At 37.8% G+C, this 23372-nt stretch overlaps 1 protein-coding gene across 4 annotated transcripts in view; it reads left to right on the top strand.

The window, feature by feature from the left end:
* Nucleotides 1–12610, top strand: part of PEX1 (peroxisomal biogenesis factor 1) — a 42921-nt gene extending 30311 nt beyond the window's left edge. For 2 of the 4 annotated variants that reach the window (XM_058525472.1, XM_058525468.1), the window contains 8 exons: nucleotides 2144–2208; nucleotides 4959–5101; nucleotides 5185–5288; nucleotides 6110–6286; nucleotides 7415–7645; nucleotides 9059–9256; nucleotides 9542–9672; nucleotides 12100–12610. In XM_058525472.1, the coding sequence (XP_058381455.1) occupies nucleotides 2144–2208; nucleotides 4959–5101; nucleotides 5185–5288; nucleotides 6110–6286; nucleotides 7415–7645; nucleotides 9059–9256; nucleotides 9542–9672; nucleotides 12100–12184 (1134 nt within the window). In that variant the 3' untranslated portion in view covers nucleotides 12185–12610. Of the gene's footprint in view, nucleotides 1–2143; nucleotides 2209–4958; nucleotides 5102–5184; nucleotides 5289–6109; nucleotides 6287–7414; nucleotides 7646–9058; nucleotides 9257–9541; nucleotides 9673–12099 lie in introns of those variants that run through there. The other 2 variants (XM_058525470.1, XM_058525481.1) reach the window with 2 other exon arrangements.
* Nucleotides 12611–23372: the final 10762 nt, after the last annotated feature.

Genomic DNA, 23372 nt, shown 5'->3' with positions numbered 1-23372 from the left:
TGGGAGTGTAATTGCTGGGTCATATAGTAATTCTATGTGTAACTTTTTCAAGAACTGCCATTTTTGTTTTTCACAGTGATTGCACCATTTTACATCCCTACTAGCAATGTACAAGTGTTCCTATGTCTGTGTATCCTCGCCAACACCATTTTTGTTTCTTGATTGTGGGTTAGTTTCATATTTGGAAAACGAGTAGGAGCAGTGATCCATCTGTTAGTTAAAGCTGTGTTGTGGGAGACTGAATAATGAGCCACCTCTCTTTTGTTGGGCTTATTATGTTCTTCTTTAAGGCAACTCTTCATGCATTGTAAATAGAATTATGTATAAATATTCAGGTAAAAGAACAAACTATACTTGAAGGATGAAGAAAACCTAGAATAGGGGCTAGAGACCACACTGAGGCAGGCAGCTGGGGTTTTTATAGTTCTGTTATTTGTTGGCTGTATTTCACCTTTGCTTGTGTCACACTAGGTCTAAGTTCTTTCTGATATAAGGTGAGTGTGGTAATTAAAGGACATGCTAACAGATCATTTCAGGTAGTACTTCACAGTCCACCACTGGTGTGTCATTATGGTCTAGGGTCCAGCATCTTATTTGCATAGTTTCAGCGCCTCAGCAATATTAGTTTACCAAAGAGTGATTAGATTTCAAGTTAAAGGAATCATATATGGTAGCCTTATTCAAAATGGATTTGTAATCTGAAAGTTTAGTAATTTGCAATTGGGTTATGCCTACCTACACCTCTTCTTATACTTCTTTTGTGAGCTGGCTACATGAGTACCTTGGCAGTGATGGAGAAACACTGTAACTTTTAAATATTCTTATTTTTTTTTCTGGATTCTGAAAGAACTATGACCGTACTCTTCTTTTTTACTTGTCACTAGAATATAGTCTCACTATTTTTTTTTAAAAAACATATAATTTTCTAAGTAATGGGGATGTAATGTGCAGCATAGGGAACATAGTCAAAAATATTGTAATAACTCTGTACGGTGACAGATGGTTACTAGTCTTATCAGGGTGATCATTTCGTAACGTATATAAATGTCAAATCACTATGTTGTACACTAATACATGTTAGTAATATGTTGAAACTAATACAACACTGTATGTCAACTACACTTCAAGCAAAAAAAAAAAAAAGAATGAAGTGACACCTGTGCAGGGTGCCCTGCAGGGTGACTGGCCCCTGGTACACAGGAGGCGCTCAGTGAATGTGAGGGAAAACATCTCCCCCACAAGCTTGGTTTCAAGATTAAAGCTTGTGAAGATTGTTGTATTTTAGATTGTTCCGTTAGGGAGAATGTCTTATCCCTTTAGTAAATCTTCCAGTCACAAACTGGGATGAGTTCTCAATGGGAAGGTTCCAGCAGAGAGCTAATTCTCTCGGGGTGGGTCACGGTGGGTCCCAGGAGGCGTGCGTGAGAGATGGGGGCCTTTCCCTGACACCATCATGTTGCCTTGTTCCTAATATTTTGCCTTAGTTATTTCTTCTTCCATCCTCTATAGTTCTCTGTCTGTGTTGAGGAAATGAAAGTAATTCACATCTCATTACATAGTTTTTGGAGTCTCCAAAAGTTTGAGATAGATGGAACGTTTTCCCTTTTTAAACCATTCTTTACTAAACAAATAATTATTCAGTACTTATTATGTGGCAAGCACTGTTTTTGGCATTGGGGATTCAGTAGTGAACAAAATGCCTTTTTGGAGCTTACATTCTACTGGTGGAGAGAGACAGTAAACAGTCAGGTTCAGTATATAATATGGTGTCAGGTGGTGGTAGGTACTATGTAGGAAGACAGGCGGGATAAGGAGATGTCGAGTAACTGGAGTGGGCATAGATGGGGCAGTCAGGCAAGGCCTTTCTCAGGATGTGGCATTTGTCAGAGATCTAAATGAAAGGAAGCAAGGAGCCATGAGACCAGCTGGGGACAAATGTTCTAGGTAAAGGAAACACCAAGTGTAGAAATTGTGTTAATGATATTTATTCCAGCCATGTAATTTTTAAAATGTATTTGAGACATCCATTTAATCATATTAAACATTTTCCATGACTGCATTTAGACTGACATAAACAAAACTTATATTTTGTTTTTAAATAATTTTATGTTAATTCTAATATTAATTTTATTTTACCTAATAGGGACCAGAGTTACTCAGCAAATATATTGGAGCAAGTGAACAAGCTGTTCGGGATATTTTTATTAGGTTGGTTCCCTATGAATGTTTTTTAAGTAACTAACTCTATTAATATGTATGTATCAGTCAATGCTTTTTGGTCTGCACTTGTTTTTTTGAATAACTGATGTTTGAAACCTGTGATTTATGTGGTTTATTAATAAACTAGAGAACAAAGATTCTGTTTCACCAAATACCATTTAAATATAAAACATTTTGATATTAAATTTTGGAAATTATTTGGTATATTTTTACAATAGAAATATTCCTGAAATGCTGAAAGTGGAATCATAAATGGTTATTCAAAGGAATCTCAAAGTAGGTCCTTGTATGAAGCACATAATTATTCCAGTTTATCTCTTTTCTAACTTAAGATTCCATATGGCCAACTTAATAGAGTGTAACTATCACTGCATTTATATAAAAATACATGAAATATATATATGAATACAGAAACTAATATTTAAGAATGAAAATACTTATTTAAATGTGATGACATTATAGGGAGTTTTCAAATGAAAAAGGTACTTTACTCCGTTCTCCTAAAATTTTATTATAAAATATGCAATTAGGAGAATATGTATATAATGTACATATACATTTTAAAGAATAATAATAAAATGAACTCTTGTATATCCACCACCCAATTTAAGAAATATGACACTACCAGGAGAGCATTATTACAGATACAGCCACCAAATATTGACCAAAGGTTCAATTTACCAGGAAGATACTACAATTCTAAAATTTTCTGTATCTAATACTCTAGCTTCAAAATATTTAAGCAAAAATTGACAGAACTGCAAAGAGAAATGACAAATCCACCTTCAGAGTAGAAGATTTTAACGTAGTTTTCAGTAATTAGTTAGATTGAGGTAAAAAAAAAATCGTAAAAATTCAGAAGATTTAATAACATATTCAGCAAGATTGATCTAAGCATGTTTAGAACATGTACCCAACAATTAGAGAATACACATTCTTTTCAAGCACACCTGGAACATTTTTGAAAATTGGCCACATGTCAGGCCATACTTAGCAATTGCAGTAAGTTTCAAAAAAACAGTATCATACAGACTCTATTCTCTGAAAACACGAGTAAGTTAAAATAAACAACAAAATGATAATCTCCTCCCATACATTTAGATATTAAAAAAACCAAAACTCTTCTATATAATTCATGGGTTAAAGAAGAGATCATAATGGAAAATACTTGGCACTAAGTAACAATGAAAATGCCGTCTAATAAAATTGTGAGTTGCTGCAAAACCTGTCTCAAGGAAAATTTATAGACTTAAATTTTTAGAAACAAAAGTTGCAAGTTAATCGCTAGGTATCCATCTTATGAAATTGGGAAAATATAGATATAAACTTAAAAAAATAAAAAGAGAAGTAATAAAGAGCAAAAATTAATAAAATGGAAAACAATTCAGTAGAGTAGTTCACAAACCCAAATATTTCTTGAAAGCCTAATATAGTTGACAGATTTCCAGTAAGATTGATCAAGAAGAAAGAAAGCATGAATAAATAATATTAAGGATAAAAAGGGGGACATGACTAAAGATATGCCAGAAATATAAAAAGATAAAAAGGGAATATTATGAAACAATATTGTGAACTTTATGCTAATACATTTGAAACTTGGGTGACATAAACAAAAATATAATTGGCCAAAATCTAGCAGAGAAGAAAGAAAATCTGAATAGTCCTGTAACTGTAGGAAAAATTGAGTCACTGCTTAATATCTTTATGCAAATCAAACATCAGATCCAGTTGGTTTTCTAGGAGAGTTTTGCCAAACATTCAAGGAAGAGAGAATTTCCATCTCTTGTTGGCCCCAGAAGATTTATCTTACTTGTCATGCATTTAATAGGATATCTGTTGTTTTTTTTCAATCAGTGTGATAGGTGTTTTGCAGTCGGGGTGATTCTTTAGACATCTAGTCCACTCTGTTACCACAGATGGAATTTATATTCTCTTCTTTTTAATTAAAACAAAATTGGTTAATAAGTTAATAAAATTAAAAGTCAAAGTTCAAATTAGAAAAAAAAATGTAACATACGTAACTAAAATATATTTTATAGAAAGCCCATACAAAACAATATGAAACTAATGAGCTTACCAAATTTTAAATGGACAAAAGACATGAATAGACATTGGGCAAAAGCAGTACAGGTGGCCATTAAGCATATGGTCATGCATTGCTGCACGACAGGGATACGTTCTTTGAAATGCGTCATTAGGTGATTTCATCATTGTGTGAACATCAAAGAGTATACTTACACAAACCTAGATGGTATAGCCTACTATACACCTAGGCTATGTGTTACTAATCTTATGGGACCACTGTCGTATATGTGGGCTGTCGGTGATTGAAACGTCATTACTCGGCACATTACTGTATAAAAAAATGTTTACTTGTAGTGTAGTAAGAATCAAAGAAACATTTCACTTCTTGAATAAGACTCTGATTTTTGTTTTAGTCCTTGTCCAGAAGGCATGAGTCTTAGGCAAACACCGTGACTTCTCTAAGACTCAGTTTACTGAAAACAAGGATAATTACAGATGCCTTGCCTTCTTTAAGGGTTTGGTATGAAGATTTAAATAAATACATAAATACATATATATGTGTGTGTATACAGATATATATATTTATATCTGTATAAATAAATAGATTTATATATTATATAGATTTATATTTATTTATATATTTATATCTATATAAATTACTTTGCAAACTGTGAGGCCCTACTCAAATATGAAATATCGTTTGTTTTTCCCAGAGCACAGGCTGCAAAACCCTGCATTCTTTTCTTCGATGAATTTGAATCCCTTGCTCCTCGGCGAGGCCATGATAATACAGGAGTTACAGATCGCGTAGTTAACCAGCTGCTGACCCAGTTGGATGGAGTAGAAGGCTTACAGGGTAATAACTGTGAATACAGAGATATCTTATTATAATAAAATTTCAGCAGGATTTAGTAAAGAATTTCTATTTTTTTTCTCCAGGTGTTTATGTATTGGCTGCTACTAGTCGCCCTGACTTGATTGACCCTGCCCTGCTTAGGCCTGGCCGACTAGATAAATGTGTATACTGTCCTCCTCCTGATCAGGTGACAATTCATATTTAGAGTCCAAAACCCAACAAATGCTACACTCTTTCCTTGTGAACTTTACTTCTGCCAGGTAATAGCAATTGTCCTTGGAAGACCAGCTTTAGGCAAAGGCCTTAGTCACTGTTTGCTCACAGCATGAAAAGATTATGAATTAGATGTAAAGCCTCTCTTTGGCCCAGCCATTTCCATGCAAGTCTGAAAACTTTATAATCTTTCAGTGTTGACCAGTTGGAAAAAAAGGAAGGAACCTCAAGTGTTTCATGTCCACATTCCCTGTGTTCAGCAATCACACACCTCTTATCCTGACAGAAGACTCTGACACAGAATCAAGCATATAACTAGTAAGCATGGAAGCAGGTTACACAGAGAGAGGGTTTAACTGTTCCCAGTCCTGTGTTGTTCCAACTCTTGTTCTCAAATTTAGAAACTAATGAATAAATGAGTGAAAGGACAAGTAGAGAAATGAGTAGCCAGAGGTATAAAATATCTAAATATATGTCACATGTAGCTATTAGTTAAATTATTTTAATTTTCTTTTTGAAACACTTTTTTGGCACATTTGCTCAAATCTAGACAAGAAGCACTGTCTGAATAAGAAGTGACTTACACTAAAGAGTTAAGAATGTTGATTTTCATTCATTTTTCTCCCTATATTCTTTCTGTTAGGGAAAAAGTTCCAAGAATAGATAGCAGACTGGTGGTACATTTCTCAACTTACTTGTAAAGCTTATTAGATATATAATTTATTAAAAATCATAAGATACATAGTTTAAAATCATACTTAATTTTATTTGTTAAATCAGTTTTTCTCCCTTCAGGTGTCACGTCTTGAAATTTTAAACGTTCTCAGTGACTCTCTACCTCTGGCAGATGACGTGGACCTTCAGCATGTGGCGTCAGTGACCGACTCCTTCACGGGCGCTGATCTGAAGGCTTTGCTTTACAATGCCCAGTTAGAGGCCTTACATGGAAGGCTGCTGTCCTCTGGACTCCAAGTAAGTTACAGGAGGAGATCGGTACTATGGTGTTTTATGAGTGAAAAGAGCAGTTCAATGTCAGAATTTCAACCTTAAAAAATCCTGTTTTTTAACAACTCTGGTACAACTGTATAGAAATTTACCTTTAGTCGAATCTTCCACAGTTGGAATATTGGCTTTGCAGAGAATTTGTAATTATGCAGAGTTGGTGTCTGTTTCTTTAATATTACCTTACTGTTGGCAAAATATGTTGGTGTGTGGAAGGATATTATTTAAATTGTGGTAAGATGAATTAGATAGTATAAACAGAAAAATATTGGAGCCTTCAGTTTGTCCTGTACTTTAATTTTTAAAAAATAATCAAAGTTATTTATTTTGAAGCTCAAATTGTCCCAGATCTGGCCAATAGGAGCTGCTTTGGGATGGCTTTTGTGTCTTTTTGATATGTCCTCATAATTCTTTGATCACTTAGTTATTTCCCGATACAACAAGGTGTTCTAGGTTTATCTTGTACTCTCTGTACTTAGCCCTAGAATCAGCCTTTTCTCTAAGGTTAGTATTTTGATTTTAATTTTTGCAGCAGATAGGACTACATTATGGACTTTACCATATATTTTCTAGGAAGGATTTTCCTGTATACTCCTCTCCCCTCCATTTTGTTGGAGATTCTTGCAGGGCCTTAAGTCGTAAATCAGGTACTATCAAGTTTTTGCTATCTGTTTTGGCAAGCCATTGAAGTTCTTTATTTTCCCTCTTTCACTACTAGAAAAGGTGTTTACTTGTAAAGCACTCTATAATGGTAAAGCACTCTATAATGTGGTTGACTCGTCGTTTCAGAGTAGAAAAATATGAATTGAAAGACAGAGACATAAAAATAAAATCCAGAAGTCTGAGTCCTAGCTTTGTTAGAGTTTTTGGGAAAGTGGCTGGCAAATTATCTACACATTCCGTCTTGTCTTTCCTTATTTTAATAGTTAAAATTTTATTATTATGTGCCTCAGAACCATTAGAGAATTAATAAGAGCTTTTTTGAAAAATGCCTTGGGTTTCATTGTACTGGTCTATTAGAATGCTGTCTGTGTTGTTTATTTCTGAGTTATGGATTATTTAGATCTTTACAACTGGTTGTCATTTTGTGTATTTTAGGATGGAAATTCCAGCTCTGATAGTGACCTAAGTCTGTCTTCAATGGTTTTTCTTAACCACAGCAGTGGCTCTGATGATTCAGCTGGAGATGGAGAATGTGGCCTAGAGCAGTCCCTTGTTTCTCTCGAGATGTCCGAGATGCTTCCAGATGAATCAAAATTCAATATATACCGGCTCTACTTTGGAAGCTCGTATGAATCAGAACTTGGAAATGGAACCTCTTCTGATGTGGTACCTTGTGCTCTTGTCCTTGTACAGTTCTGAAATACACAGCTGTATGTTGGTGTACAGTTGGACAGTGATTTGTCTCCTAAGCAGCCCCCCATGTTCTTTCTGGTTGGTTGGTTCTTCAGTAAAATAGTCTTGGTTTTCTGACTTACACTGATTAGTCGTTTTAAATTCTTGTTAAGAACTGTAAGACAGAGCTGGCAGCAAAGGGGGAGCCAAAGTTGTCGGTGGTTGGGATCACCCTTTGGTTTCTTTCAGGTTTCTCTCCCTTTATTGGTGGTTTAAAACATCATTAGTACCAGATCCATTTTATATTAAACTTAAATTCTGTTATCGTAGAACAGTTGAGGATAATGAGAAATTTGGTACAATAATGTCAAAAATTCCTGACAACAGGGCCAGCCCCGGTGGCCTAGTGGTGAAGTTTTGTGCAGTCTGCTTCAGCGGCCCAGGGTCGGTTCCCAGGTGTTGACCTACATCACTCGTGGCCATGATGTGGTGGTGGCTTACATACAAAATAGAGGAATACTGGCAATAAATGTTAGCTCAGGGTGAATTCCTCAGCAAAAAGAGGAAGATTGGCAACAGATGTTAGCTCAGGGTGAATATTCCTCAGCAAAAAAAATTTAAAAATTCCTGACAACAGAGTGTTATCTATTTGTCATACTTTTGGTGGAAAGTATAAGCACAATGAAATTGTTGTTAGTAGTAAGAATGTTTCAACAAGGAAAATGTTTAGATTAAATATAGGCAGTATCATTGTTTTTCTAAATTAAAATAGCATTCAACATATATCCTCCCCAAATTAACAGGAGTTCACTGTTACTGTAATGGTACCCGTAACATTTTTACATATATTTAGTTATATTTTTTATAAATTTGCTTTATTAATTCAGGTTTTTAAAAAGATAAAGGTAACCCATTTTTATTCCTAAGAATAGTAAGCTGTTTAGTCTTTAATTCTGTTTTCTATTTCTTAACTTCTATGTAGAAATGTCCCTATGTAGAACCTTAGTATTCTAGTATTCTTAGTATTCTGTAGAACTCTATTTGCTGAAAACTAAGAAAAAGGCTCATTTGGAACCTATCCTAGGGCATTAGTGTGGTAGGTTTAATAACAAAGCATTAAAGAAACCTTGTGTTATGACAGTTTCCACTCTACGGTGGTTCAACAACATAGCTGTAAGTGAACCTTTATAGAATATGAACATATTTTAAACTTGCTTAATTTCAGTTAATTAAAATGTAAGCTTATCCATGTTAAGGTTTTATTGCTTAAAATTTTTAATTTTATCTTTGATAAATACATACTTGTTTTTTTCTCCCTCTCTCTTTTTCCCTCCCTCCCTTCCCTACCCCCCCACGCTTTCCTCTCTCCCCTTCTTCCTTCTTTGATTATTATACTTAACCGTGCAGAGCTCACAGTGCCTGTCTGCTCCAAGCTCCATGACTCAGGATTTTCCAGGAGTTCCTGGGAAAGATCCGTTGTTTTCACGACCTCCAGTGTTCGGAACAGCTTCACAAGAGGCTTACCAGGAGCTTACACAGGAACAAAGAGATCAACTGAGGGCAGACATCAGTGTTATCAAAGGCAGATACCAGAGCCAAAGTGGAGTATGGCTTTTCTCACCCCTATTATAATTATAAAAACTTTTTAAAAATTGTTTTTCCTTTTTTGATATGTATCTTTGATTTGTAAATGAGCTATATTTATAAACAAGGGACTGAAACACATTGAGAAGTCAAATGGTTATGTGCTTCCTGCTTTCAAACAATTTTTAGTAATCGTAAGAGAAAGGGAATGTATAGTCTCTTGGAAAACGGACAAAAAGAAATAACACTTGGACTGCCTCTTTTTTCATCACGTCCCTAAGTTAACTTTTTGTCATTTTCTTTAAGGAGGATGACTCCCTTAACCAACCAGGACCAACCAAAACCAGTCTGGCTATTAGTCAGTCGCATTTAATGACTGCACTCAGTCACACAAGGCCGTCCATCAGTGAAGATGACTGGAAGAATTTTGCTGAGCTGTAAGTGACAGATTCTGATTCAAAAGTATAGTTATTATTACAGGTGACAGTTATTCACTTAAACGTTACAGTTATTATTTAAAATCACAAATAATATTTTGAATATTGTAAAAGCCAATTCAAAAAATTTGTTTAGTAGCTATGCATTTGAACACCCTGAAATTTCAGGAGTATAGAAGTCAAAAATGAATTTTCATTAAGCAATTCATTTGATTATATTTGGATTATTTGATAATAAACTGATTTAATTTTGAAAGCTTTGAAGAAATAAAAGGAAAATTAAAAGCTCAAAATGATTCCAGGGGCCGGCCCAGTGGTGTAGCAGTTAAGTTTGCACACTCCACTTTGGCGGCCCGGGGTTCGGATCCCAGGTGCGGACCAATGCACCACTTACCAAGCCATGCTGTGGTGAAGTCCCATATCAAGTAGAGGAAGATGGGCACGAATGTTAGAGGAAGATTGGCAACAGATGTTAGCTCAGGGCTAATCTTCCTCAAAAGAAAAAAAAAATACTCCAATATATAGTTTGCAAAAATTGTTATGAAAAATACACATTTTGCTTTCAAAATTATATATATTAATCTCAAGAACATGTAAATACATTTAAATTTTTTCACTTGTGGACCATGTTTAGTACACATTTGGATTTATAGGCTTCTTGCAATCGTCTCTGTAGTGACTTAGGAGTTTGAGAGGCATAGACTGGGCACCATTCTAGGTCAGTGATTCAACTTAATTCAAGAAATGTTTATTCTTGGTCTTTAGAAGTTGCAACTCTTTTATGTTTAATTTTGTAGTACTTTGGGTTATGCATGTGTGTGTATGTTGTAAGAGTGGGAAAATTTCCCCTTCTTCCCTTCTAGGCTCTTTGGCTGGTCTAATAATTAAGTTGACGTAAGACAGATTAACAGGAGAAAAACAAATTTAATATCATGAACCTCATAAAAATATGAAACTCAAAGGCAGTCAGGCAGTGGAGGCTTATATACTATCCTGAGTGAAGGAAAGGGTCAGGGGCCTGGCACTTCAGAAGGGCGGAAGGCGATTCACAAGGAGATGAGAAGAGCAGATGTTTGCCCTGCCATGTGGATAAGTCTTTCAGATAAAAAAGTTCTCTCTGGGGGCCGGCCCAGTGGTGTAGTGGTTGTGTTTGCGTGCTCCACTTCGGCGGCCCGGGGTTCACGGGTTTGGATCCTGGGTGCAGACCTACACACCGCTTATCAAGCCATGCTGTGGCAGCATCCCATATAAAGTGAAGGAAGATGGGCACAGTTGTTAGCCCAGGGCCTGTCTTCCTCAGCAAAAAGAAGAGGATTGGCAGCAGATGTTAGCTCAGGGCTGGTCTTCCTCACACACACACAAAAAGTTCTGTCTGGTAATAGCTCTCTTTCTGGTGCAGGCCCCCTATCTAAATTCTTTTAGGCAGTTCAGGGAGGGGTAAAGAGCTTTTCCTGAGTCTGCTGGGTTTTGATTCCCTTCAGTTCAAAATAATCCACCTGCCAAAGTGGCACATGTTGAAGTGGCATATTCTGCTCCCCTTCAACATACATAAGTAATATGTACCTAATGTAGAAACAAATCAGAGAACAAAGAGAAGGAAAAATAAGAAAACAGAAATTTCCCTTAGTCCCACTGCCTCCCAATGCATTCATTTGTATGCTTATCTATTTTCTTACTAAAATAAGACAGTCTGCACATATTGCTTTATAGCGGTCACCCTTTCATGCATCCATACATCTTGAACATTCTTTCACATTTTAAATATGTCACTACTTTGTTTTTAAAGTCATTTTATGGGATAGCTATGCCACAATATCCAATTTTTGGACATTTAAGTTGCTTCCAGGTTTTCACTATTATAAGCAAAGTGATAAAGATCATTCTCAGAGCTGAATGTTTGCACGTATCTTTAATTATTTCACTGGGATAGAGATAGAATTGTTGCATCACGGAGTTGCATCACATTTTTTAAGGCTTTTGAAATCTGTTGCCAAATTGCCTTCCAGAAATACTGTATAATGTATATCCCAGCAGCAATATATTGAGAACACTAGTTTCATCACACCTGCACTAACATTGAGTATAGTATTTATCTAAACTTGGCCAATTTGACTGGAGAAAAATTATATCTTATTTAAAAATTTACATTTTTTTGATTAAAACTATAGAGGTTATATTTTTATATTAATCATTGTCATTTGCCTTTTATCTTTTCTAACTTGTCTCTTCATCCCTTTTGCTCCTTTTTCTATTGGAGTGTTCAACTTTTAAAAATTTATTTGTAAGAACTTTAATTTATTTTACAAATATTTTTTTCCAGTTTATTTCCCTTTTGTTTCTTAAAATATAATTCTGTTTGCAAACAATCCATTGTTTTGTAATTTTAGCATTTACATGTATTAAATATTATTTCTCACTTTTTTTAAGGTATGAAAGCTTTCAAAATCCAAAGAAGAGAAAAAATCAAAGTGGAACAATGTTTCGACCTGGACAGAAAGTAACTCTAGCATAAAATATGCTTCTGATTTTTTTTTTGCTGACTTGTCCCTATGTTGTAACGGTAAAAATGATGTCTGTAAATTTCTTTTTAAGTTAAGAAGTTAAGGTTATCTATAAAATCACAGATTGGTAAACCTGTGGTTATGTAATGATCAGGATTACTTGAGATTAATACTGTAGAATAAATTGGGATATTTATAACAGATCCTGTATTTTATTTCCTATAAATCTATGTTAAATCTTTAATGAAATAATATTGGCCAAATGGTGTAACTAATTTTTTTCCTCCTTTGAAGAAAAGACAATAGAGGATGTAATTAAATCCATTTCTTAAAACTCACTGACAGTTGCACATTTAACATCTTTCTTGCATTTGACACATTTTATGCTTAGCAACTTCTTGACTGTTTTGGAAATAAAATATTCTATTATTTACTGATCCAATTAGCTGTTCTTCTTATGTCAGAAAATGTGGACTTTAAACACAATTCAAAGAAATTTAATTATTCCCTCAATCAGAAATGAGATCACAGTCCCCTGATATACTACTTCCAGCTCCAAGGCCAGCATCTTGAATGACGTCCGTGTCTCCCTCAGCTCCTTCATGACTTTATCTCCATAGTTAGTCTCTAATCTATGAGCTAAGTTGTAAAGTCAGCCACCGTCAACACAAACTATGTATAGTAATTCGGTAAGAGGCAAGGAAAAAAGAGAAAGTTGGGTAAATATACAAGTAAATACAAGAGACAGCAAAGAAAAACGTACGGGCAGCAGCCATTGCCCTTTCTACAGCTAATCAGGAGGCCGTGGCCAGTTATTTTTGACTTTTCCATTACTTATTCCTTGTTCCTCTTACTTAAGCCAGCGCCTCAGTGGATTAGAGTCCTTTACTAGGTGCGGTGGTCTCAACCTTCATTCCTCTCTGAGCCATTGGTGACCTAACATTGCAGAAGTCTTCCATTAAGTTTTACCATAAATGTTCAATATTACTACAAGGTTTCATCCATACTTCTCCCATCCCCCATTGTGTAGCAGCAACTCAGTATTGTCAGCCAACATCGTAACCCTCCCCTTCCAAACCATTGCAATCATTGCTGTGTTCCCCTCATAGAAGCATTCCTCCTTTGCTTAACTCGAAATGAGCAAAGCCCAGAACTGCAGGGAATGGAAGCAAAGGTTTTGGGGTCACTAGGTATTAACTGAGGAGTGCTGTTCTTCCTTGCACCTTAGTTCCCAGATCCTTGTATTCAGGCCCTGGTCACTGGTTCACAGCATATACTAAACATACCACAGTGCAGAACAGCACTCCAACCTCACAGAGTTGTCTCCCCAGAAGGCCAGCTGTTTCAGGGTGATGGGTGTTTAGGTTACATCCAGTATTCCAGAATTCCAAAATTCCATAGGTAGCGCACTGCCTTACTCCTCACTGGAAAGTGAGTTTTGTGATCCGAAGCAAGTGTCATGTGGGAGAGCATAGCAACATAAAAGCATGTAGTGAGACTGTGAAAGATGCTGTCGGCAGAAGTTTGGAGGACAGACAAAGCAAATCCAATTCCAGAATGTGTCCCCTCCACGGAGGACAAATTGCTGTCTCCTCTCTGATAGAAGAGGGGCAAATGTAATCATCTTCCCACTAGGAACGGGCTGGTCTCCCCTGGGTGTGCACTTACGTGGTTGGTCACTGCTGCTGAGCAGTAGGCTGTCAGGATGGATGGTCAGGTCACCCTGGTGAGGGGAAATCCACATTGTAGAAGCCACACACAGACTCCCCATCCCTGCCACCATGGCCACTTTGTACATGAATCTATTAAACAAGCACTAGGTGGCTGGAGAAGGCTGACTGACATCCGTAGATAGGTCATCTAGAACACCTGATTATTAAAAGCACTGAGGACTTTTAGCTGAGCGTTCACACAGGATACAAACATTCTCACTCTCTGAGCCCATTCCGAGAACTCTGGCCATACCTTTCCCATAGACCTCATGGCTGGTTCTCCAGTCATGCTCTTTCCAAATCTCTGATCACCTGGCTAAGTTATTAGCCACTGTCTATGGATCAGCATAGATTGCTATATCAGACATCTCTACCTCCTGGCAAAACAGAAGAGACATGTTGCTCAGAAAATCTGCTCCCTTGGAGGAGTTCCTTTCTCCACTGGTTGACAGGACTATGCCCTGAGAACAATAGTACTGCCTTCACTCTGATGGGTAGGTCACAGTGGAGTTCTGGGTCTCCAGGAATTAACATTCGTGCAGACCCAGTGTCTCTGATAATCCCTAGAATGTCTGGATATTTCTCAGGACACCTGGGAAATGGCCTGGTGAGTGGCTTCGGGTCCTTTGGGGAAGACTTGGCGGAAAGAAAATCCATAGCAAGTACTTATGATATTATTGCAGGGCCCTTTCCCTAGACACCTGGCTTCTCCTTCATTCTTGGTCTGACCTAGACCTGAGAATTGGGTCAGGGGCCATGACCATATTGGGATGACTTAAATCAGGCCTTTGTTTACTAACAGGGAGATTTTTAAATTATAAGAATGAAGTAGGATCTTTGACCATCTATTTTGGTCTTAAGGACCCCACAGTTAGGCAGCACCAAAGATCCCTGCAGGTCAGACCATTGTAATTAATGTGCTGACTTTGCTGCTGATTATGGTAGCCACATCCACCTGGCTTCTCACATGGCCGCTACCTGACCTCTGCTACCCCTGGCTCCACCCTTTCCCACTGAAATCAGAGAGCCCATTTCTACTGCAACGTTTCCATCTTGCATCCCCATCAATTGTTGAGGATTCTATTGACTGACTCATTCGACATCCATTCCAACACCCTCTCCCTTACCTTCCTATGCTCTCTGGAAAGTGAATTACTGAGTCACATGATCTCCATTGCAGCCACGCATGGCTATGTGACATAGTTCTAGACAATGAGTATAGATAGGTAGAAGTCCCTAGGTGGGCTTCCTTTCTGAAATGAGGGCACAATGTCTGGAGATGCAGCAACCATCCTGCAAACAGGGTGAAAACCACAGGCGACTGATGGCAGAGCAAGAAAACAGGAGGCTGGTTACCTGAGGGCATCACTGAGCTGACATACCAGTCCTGGGTGTTCTACTCCTAGAGTTTTTTATGCCCAAGACAGATAAACCCCTTGTTTACTTCTCTGAGTAGGGTTCCCATCACAGCCAAAACCAATCCTAACAAATATACCAACATTTTTCTTAAAGCCTTGTTGAAGGAGTGTTTTCTGACACCGCCACTATCTTGGGGGACAGAGTTGGGTGGCGGTAAGTTGGTGAGTTGTACATGATTCATTCATTCAACATGCCTGTCTCACAAAGTCTTTGGATTTTTTTCTTTATATTATACCAAGATATTTCAGGCATCTCAACTTTATTCAGTGTGAGGCACTGAGTCTGAGTTCCAATTACCCAACCATGGAATCAGTTAGAACACTCCTGGATGCTGAAGCAGCACACTGAATCAAAAATTAATTTTAAAAAAGTGTATCAATACATCACCCTGACCAATAATTATGTTCTTTCTACTTAGCCCAGCATTCACACACACATTCTAGCTCCACACATAGTCTTCAGATTTTGCATGAAAAGCAAAATATTGTAGTTCTTTTATTGTCTAAGACTTCTCCTTCTGGTTTGACTTTTTATTCATTCCCTGGGGCATGTTGAGATATGACTATGGATGGGAGGGCTAGAATGCAAGGATGAGCTTCCTTTTGCAAGATTGATGTCTCTAGATGTGGGCATTTCAGGTCTTCAAGCAAGGGACATAGGGGCTGCTTCACTATCAAGAAAGATTCAGAAAGGGTGGAGATTCAAGGGAATCCAGATCCTTCCATGTGTCCCCATCCCAATTATCAGGGGCTCAATCTTTTCCAACCAATGCCTTAACTTTTCCATAAGAGATCTGACATAGCTGTGAATTCAACAGATGATGTAATCCAGTAGGCCGTAGAATGAAGCTCTGCATTTGATTTCTAACTCTCAGCCTCATGGCTCCAAAAGACAAGGGATTCTTTTAGCAGTCACTCAATCCCTAATTTTCAGCCTATGCCTTGAGCTGAAAATATAAACATCTGAGCTTGTCTTTCTCTTTCTTTAAGCTCTCTAGTGCTATAGTCACTTTGAAATCCTCGTGTGTTTCATACTATTCTATAGCAGCAACCCCTTCAATGGCACTTCATTTCTGGGAATAGCTTGAGATATTTTGGTTAGCTGTATTGCCACTGCATGCCTTGGACTGCCAAATTCATATCCCTTAATACAAATTATATTTTCCTTGTCCTCAGCCCTTATTAGGGCAGATAACCAGTCCCAAATTTCCCCTTATTTCTTGAAAGTCTGTTGCCTGCGACCACTTCTTGTACTGATTTCTGCATCCATCAGGGTTTTTAGTTGTAAGTGGCAGAAACCACCCCTGGCCTTTTCCAGCAGAAAGAAATTTGGAAGCTTATTGGAGCTAGAAAGCAAAGAGATGCTCAAAGACTGGTGGGGTCACATCACCAGTCTTTGGGTGACATGAGAACTGGCTTTAAGGGGCTCCCACTCCAAAAAACAGGCCTCTGAGAGCCAACCAATGAACACCAACCTCACCGGAAAGACCTGGCTATGGATGATGTCATCCCATTCATACTTCTCAAAGTTTGCACATTCCTGAACTCCCAGCTTCTGGAAAAGCCCGTGTAAGATCAGCAGTCTGCTCTGCTCTGACTGGCATAGCTCATGGTTACCACAGTAAGCAAAAAATTCAGCTTTATATTTTTTATTTCAGATATTGAGTGGTGGTCTCATCACCCTTTGATATCTCCCTAATCAGTATTAATAATTCCTAACCTGAAATCTAGTTATCTATTAAGAGTCTGAATGGGAGAACACTTAGTGTGAGCACCAACTGTTAATTTGCAGGATTTTTTTTTTAACCATATCCAGTTGTCTCCACAATTCCACAAAGGACAAGGTTTTGTGCACATTGTTCACTGCTGAAATCTAGAACAGTATCTTGTACTGGTGATCCCTCAAATAAATAATAAGTATTTGTGAATGAATCATTCTTATTTCTCAATTAAAATCGACATAATCCTCTTTTGAATAAATAAGGAAGGGAGGAACAGAAAAACAAAACAAAATCTAATATTTTAGCCCTTAACTTTTTTTTTTTTTAAGATTGGAGCAGATATGATTGATTAGGAATCAGTTTTGATTGTAAAAGCAGTGGAAATTGGCCATCCACAATAGTTTCAGGAGCTATTAGAAGTATGGATTCTTAAAATAAATGGGCACTTTACATTCCTACAGTACAATACTCAGTGCTTGTAAGTATAAAGAAGGAAAAATAAAAATATAAAATGTAAAACATTTGACAATGGCATTATGCCATGGAGTTTACTCATTTCCTAGGCAATCTGACATTTTTTGTAAAACTGGTATAAGACTTAACCTCCCAGGAAGTTCCCAAGAATCAAACAAATAAACAACTAAAAGCAAAGAAATATTCCAGGATAACAAATACCATCAACCATGTACAGACACAGAAATTTTGCCCCGAGTTTTAGACAGAAAATTGAAACGAGGCAGTTTGGCCTAGACATTTGTTCTGGCCTATTACTCAGATATTTTGTAGGAATCAGTGTCAGTTAAAATGCTATAGCTTCTTCACAAAAGTGAAAATGCAGGGATCTAAACCACTGATTTTCAAAATATTTTAACCGCAATCCAGAGTAATACATTTTCCATCATGACCCGGTCCATATATGCACACTGCTGAGACAGAAGTTTCACAAAACAAGACCTACTCTTACCACATGTGATGTTCTTTGATACTTTCTATTCTCTTTTATTCTATTCTATTCTACTTCATACAAATAATGCTAGTTTTGACCCATACATGGGTTGAGACTTACAAATTGAAAAACACTGGTCTAAAGAATAAAATACCAGGGGCCGGCCCGGGGGCTTAGCGGTTAAGTGCGCGAGCTCTGCTGCTGGTGGCATGGGTTCGGATCCCGGGCACGCACCGACGCACCGCTTCTCCGGCCATGCTGAGGCCGTGTCCCACATACAGCAACTAGAAGGATGTGCAGCTATGACATACAACTATCTACTGGGGCTTTGGGGGGAAAATAAATAAATAAATAAAATCTTTAAAAAAAAAAAAAAAGAATAAAATACCGGAATATAGAATTGCTTTGTATCTTATGATCACATACACATCTTGAACACACACCAAAAAACTCACTTTAAACCTACTGCTTTCTCAGCGAAGTACAACCTATCTAAGTAGAAGCATGCCCTAGTGTTACAAAGGTCTTAAAAAATTCTGCAGTTGGTAGAATCTTTTTTTTTTTTGTCTTTGATGCAATTTATTTATTCAGTAGTATTTGGAAAACTTTCATATTTTCCAGTAAATACACATAAGTGGATTCATCATTAAATCAATCCCACCACAAAATTATTTGGATCAATTATCTAATTAGTTCACCTTTCTTAGTTTTGAAGAGATTACAGAATTTTAAAATCATCCCACATGTAAGTTCAGCAAGTAGTCCTTAACCTTTGAGTCAATGTCTTTTCCCTTTCAAGGAAACAGTGACCAATCATACAAGTACAGTCAGGTGACAACATCTGAAGATGGATCAGTCAGTTCAACTGATCAGTACAACTTTAAATAAGTTTTACTATGATTTGAGGATGATGAAAGTCTTAACCACATTTCTAAAGTTTTAGGGCAGGGCCTTGGTTGTTTGGATACAGATCCAGCCTGCACTATGGCCTCTGATCACAGCCTCCTCCTGGAGCTCAGAGATGCTTGCAGTGGCAACTGGCAGTGCCAGAGAGCCTTGCTTTCGAAAAGGCATGAGCCCACCAGCCAGCCCTGATGGCCTAGTGGTTAAAGTTCGGCACGCTCCGCTTCGGCGGCAGAACCACCTCACTCATCTGTCGGTAGCTGTGCTGTGGAGGCGGCTGACACAGAAGAACTAGGACTTACAACTAGAATATTCAACTATGTACTGGGGCTTAGGGGAGGAAAACAAAAAGAAGAGGAAGATTGGCAACAGATGTTAGCTCAGGACAAATCTTTCCCAGGAAAAAAAAGAAAAAAAAAGAGAGAGAAGAGAAAAAAAAAGGGGGGGGATGAGCCCAGAGGCCGCTGGCCCAGCACAGCAGAGGTGGGGTTGGAATCCTTCCTCTCTGGGGCCCTCTTTGCATCTGACAGAGAGGGAGGCCAGAGACTGTGAGGACACCCTCCTGTATCTTATAAAATGATCAACGCACATTGATCTTGAGAGGGAGTAAAGAGAGAATGAGATTGACATTGCAACCCACCACCACTATCAGAAAAAAATCCCTCCAAACAAACCCATGGAGAGTAGCAGATTTTCCTATTTTATGTTTTTTTCACCTGTGAGTAATAAGCACAGAGCCAGCCTAACTGGAATGGTCACCAATTGAATTGAATGGCATCACCAGATATTCCATTCTCTATTTAAAATCCATTCTCTATATTATACTTAACAGGCCTTTCTAAAATGCAGTGATAACCAGCAGCATTACTGAGCATTTACCATATGCCAGGCCCTGTGCCTAAGCACCTTACATGTATCATCACGTTTAATACCCTCAACTGCCTGAGAAGGTGTGTAACTTGTCCAATACTATTTCAACGACCCTGTGTTTAACCCTGGCTGTCTGAGTGCAAAATCCATGGCCTTACAGCTGTTCTACCCTGCCCACTTAGTTCTATTTCTGTGTTGGTCAAGGAGAACACTAAGGCCAACTTCATGTGCCAGATTTCTGAAGCCCTCTGTTGTGTTAAACTCAGTTAAGATAGTACCTTGAGAAGACACAAATAAACAAAAAGATATTCCATGCTCATGGATTGGAAGAATTAATATTGTTAAAAGGTCCACATTTCCAAAGCAATCCCTATCAAAATTTCAATGGCATTTTTCACAGAAATAGAACAAACAATCCTAAAAATCCTAAAATTCGTATGGAACCACAAAAGACTTCAAATAGCCAAAGCAATCTTCAGAAAGAAGCACAAAGCTGGAGGCATCACACTTCCTGACTTCAAGCTATATTACAAAGCAATAGTAATCAAAATAGTACGGTATTGGCATAAAAACAGACACACAGATCAATAGAACAAAATAGAGAACCCAGAAATAAACTCACGTATATATGGCCAATTAATTCACCACAAAGGAGACAAGAATATAAAATGGGAAAAGGATACTCTCTTCAACAAATGATGTTGGGAAAACTGGACAGCCACATGCAAAAGAATAAACGTAGGCCATTAACTTGCACCATACAAAAAAATTAACTCAAAATGGATTCAAGACTTGAACATAAGAACTGAAACCATAAAACTCCTAGAAGAAAACATAGGCCGTAAGCTCCTTGACATTGGTTTGGTGATGAGTTTTTGAATCCGACACCAAAAGGAAAAGCAACAAAAGCAAAAACAAACAACTGGGACCATGTCAAACTAAAAAGCTTCTGCAAAGCAAAGGAAACCAAAACAAAATGAAAAGGCAACCTACCAAATGGGAGAAAAGATTTGCAAATCATGTATCTGATAAGGGGTTAGTATCCAAATTATATAAAGAACTCAAACAACTTGATAGCAAAAAAAACAAACAAACAATCCAGTTCAAAAAAAGTGCAGAAGATCTGAACAGATATTTTTCCACAGAAGACATACAGATGGTCAACAGGTACGTGAAAAGATGCTCAACATTACTAATCGTCAGGGAAATGCAAATCAAAACCACAATGAGATACCACCTCACACCTGTTAGAATGGCTTTTATCAAAAAAAAAACAAATGTGTTGGTGTGGATCTGGAGAAAAGGGATCCCTTGTACACTGTTGGTGGGAATGTAAATTAGTGCAGCCACTATGGAAAACAGTATGGAAGTTCCTCAAAAAATTCAAAATAGAACTACCAGATGATCTAGCAATTCCACTTCTGGGTATTTATCTGAAAAAAAATGAAAACACTAACTTGAAAAGATATCCCCATCCCTCTATTCATTGCAACATTATTTACAATAGCCAAGATATGAAAACAACCTGTGTCTATCAATGAACGAATGGATAAAGAAAATATGTATACACAGTGGAATATTATTCAGCCATAAAAAAGAATAAAATCTTGCCATTTTTGACAACATGAATGAACCTTGAGGGCATGACACTAAGTGAAATAAGTCAGACAGAGAAAGACAAATACCATCTGATCTCACTTACATGTGGAATCTAAAAAAACCCAACAACACTCCCTAAAAGTCAAGATTATAGATACAGAGAATAGATTGGTGGTTTCCAGAGGTGGGGGTGGGGTTAGAGGGTGGGAGAAATGGGTGAAGGTGGTCAAAACGTTCAAACTTCCAGTTATAAAATAATTAAGTCCTGGGGAAGTAATGTACAGCATGGTGACTATAGTTAAGACTGTATTGCATATTTGAAAGTTGCTCAGAGAGTAGATCTTAAAAGTTTTCATCACAAGAAAAAAAGTTTTTTTGTAAATGTGTAAGGTGATGGATGTTAACTAGACATTGTGGTGATCATTTCACAATGTATACAAATATTAAATCACGTTGTACATCTGAAACAAATATAACGTTATATGTCAATTATACCTCAATAAAAAAATTAAAAAAGGAAAAATAGAAAAAGAAAAGAAAATAGGTATTCCATTCTGTTTGTTTGATTTGGAAACCCTTGCTTTCAAGGGCACTTCTTAAGTGAATGATTTTGTCTAATTTTAACATTCCCCATAACGGCCATTGCAATTCTAGCTTGTCTTAGTAAGATTTTGCCATTTTTGTAGATATCTACAGCTTCTGAGACCATAGCTCTTAGACATAAAATAGGCAGGTGTGCAGGAAGGTGGCACGCTCAATTCTTAGAAACTTGAGGATCCTGTTTCTTTAGCTAAGCCTTAGGTCTCTCAGCCAAATTTATGCCTAAAAGGGATGTGCCACTGGATTGGGGATTTTTGTGGTGTTTTATTCTGTACCTCATTGCATGGAAATTTTCTCGAGGTTGACGTGTGCAATTTAACCTGTTTGGTGGCCAACTATCCTAGCACGGGAATCTTAGAGTTAGATGGTGAGTGCTCTTACAGCTTTTGAGTGCTTGACTTCAATTTTGCAGCTTTGGCTTCCAAGATTCCCATTAGCAATAGATCTATTACTCCTTTCATGAGAAGATTTCTTTATAGTGACTTTTAATAGTCCAACTTGTACCTACTTAGATTTTGGCATGCTGTTGGTCAAAACAGTCCAAATTTCTTGTCTCATTTCCCCAAGACCCCCAACAGTTTATGCTGTGGACTCACCTGTGACTCTTCTAAGTCCCCTAACAGCTGCCATCTTGCTTTCTTTAGATGGAGGGGTACCCATTATTTTTCCCTTGGTGAAATAATCCTCTCTAATTCAACCAGACATGTTTCTGGCTGCCTGTGCACGGTTCCTGAGACCTGTCGGGACCACCTGAAGGTGGTTACCTTGTAGATGAGGTCGGCCACAAACCCAAATGTTGTGGCCCACTAGGTCTCAAGGTGAAAAATCTGGAGTCTCTCACACCCCAATTTTCCACCTGGAAGGACTAGGACAAACAAACGTGAAGAGCTCACGATGCAAAATCAGAGGAGCTCCATCCGAGAGAAGCTGCTGGAGATCTCAGAGAGCCGCCCAAGGGGTAGCAACAGAAAGGGCTCCATTGGTACCTTCACCTGCGTCTAGGAGCCGTCCTGACACTGCAGCAGCTGACTTCAGGTCCCATCTCGTTGCCAGAACTGTCAAATAACAAAAGTAAAACACTTTAGTACGGAGTTTGATGTCCTTTACTCAAGGGAAAACAATCCATGGATTGGGGGAGCTCTACTCTTCCCAGGGCGTTAGAAGAGGCAATGCGGAAACGGCCTGACTGGCCAGGAGGTCGGGGATCTCCTAATAAGGCCGACAGGTCCCGTTCTCCAGGGTTAGGTAAGCTCACTAAAGCTGAGCTCGAGGATTGTGATTGGTGGGTGTTAGGTGTCCTTGACAGGTGTTTCCGGTAAGTGCAAGCTGACTTAGGTTTAGATTTGTGACATGGGTTGGCTTCCATTTTGTGGATCCCCATACACAAATTACCTTTATCAGGGCTAATTGGTATAAATAGGCCTTTGATT

This window comes from Diceros bicornis, chromosome 3 (assembly GCF_020826845.1).
Source record: "Diceros bicornis minor isolate mBicDic1 chromosome 3, mDicBic1.mat.cur, whole genome shotgun sequence".
NCBI lineage: Eukaryota > Metazoa > Chordata > Mammalia > Perissodactyla > Rhinocerotidae > Diceros > Diceros bicornis.
Note: the sequence above shows the minus strand (reverse complement) of the source record. Positions and strands in the feature narration are given on the sequence as shown.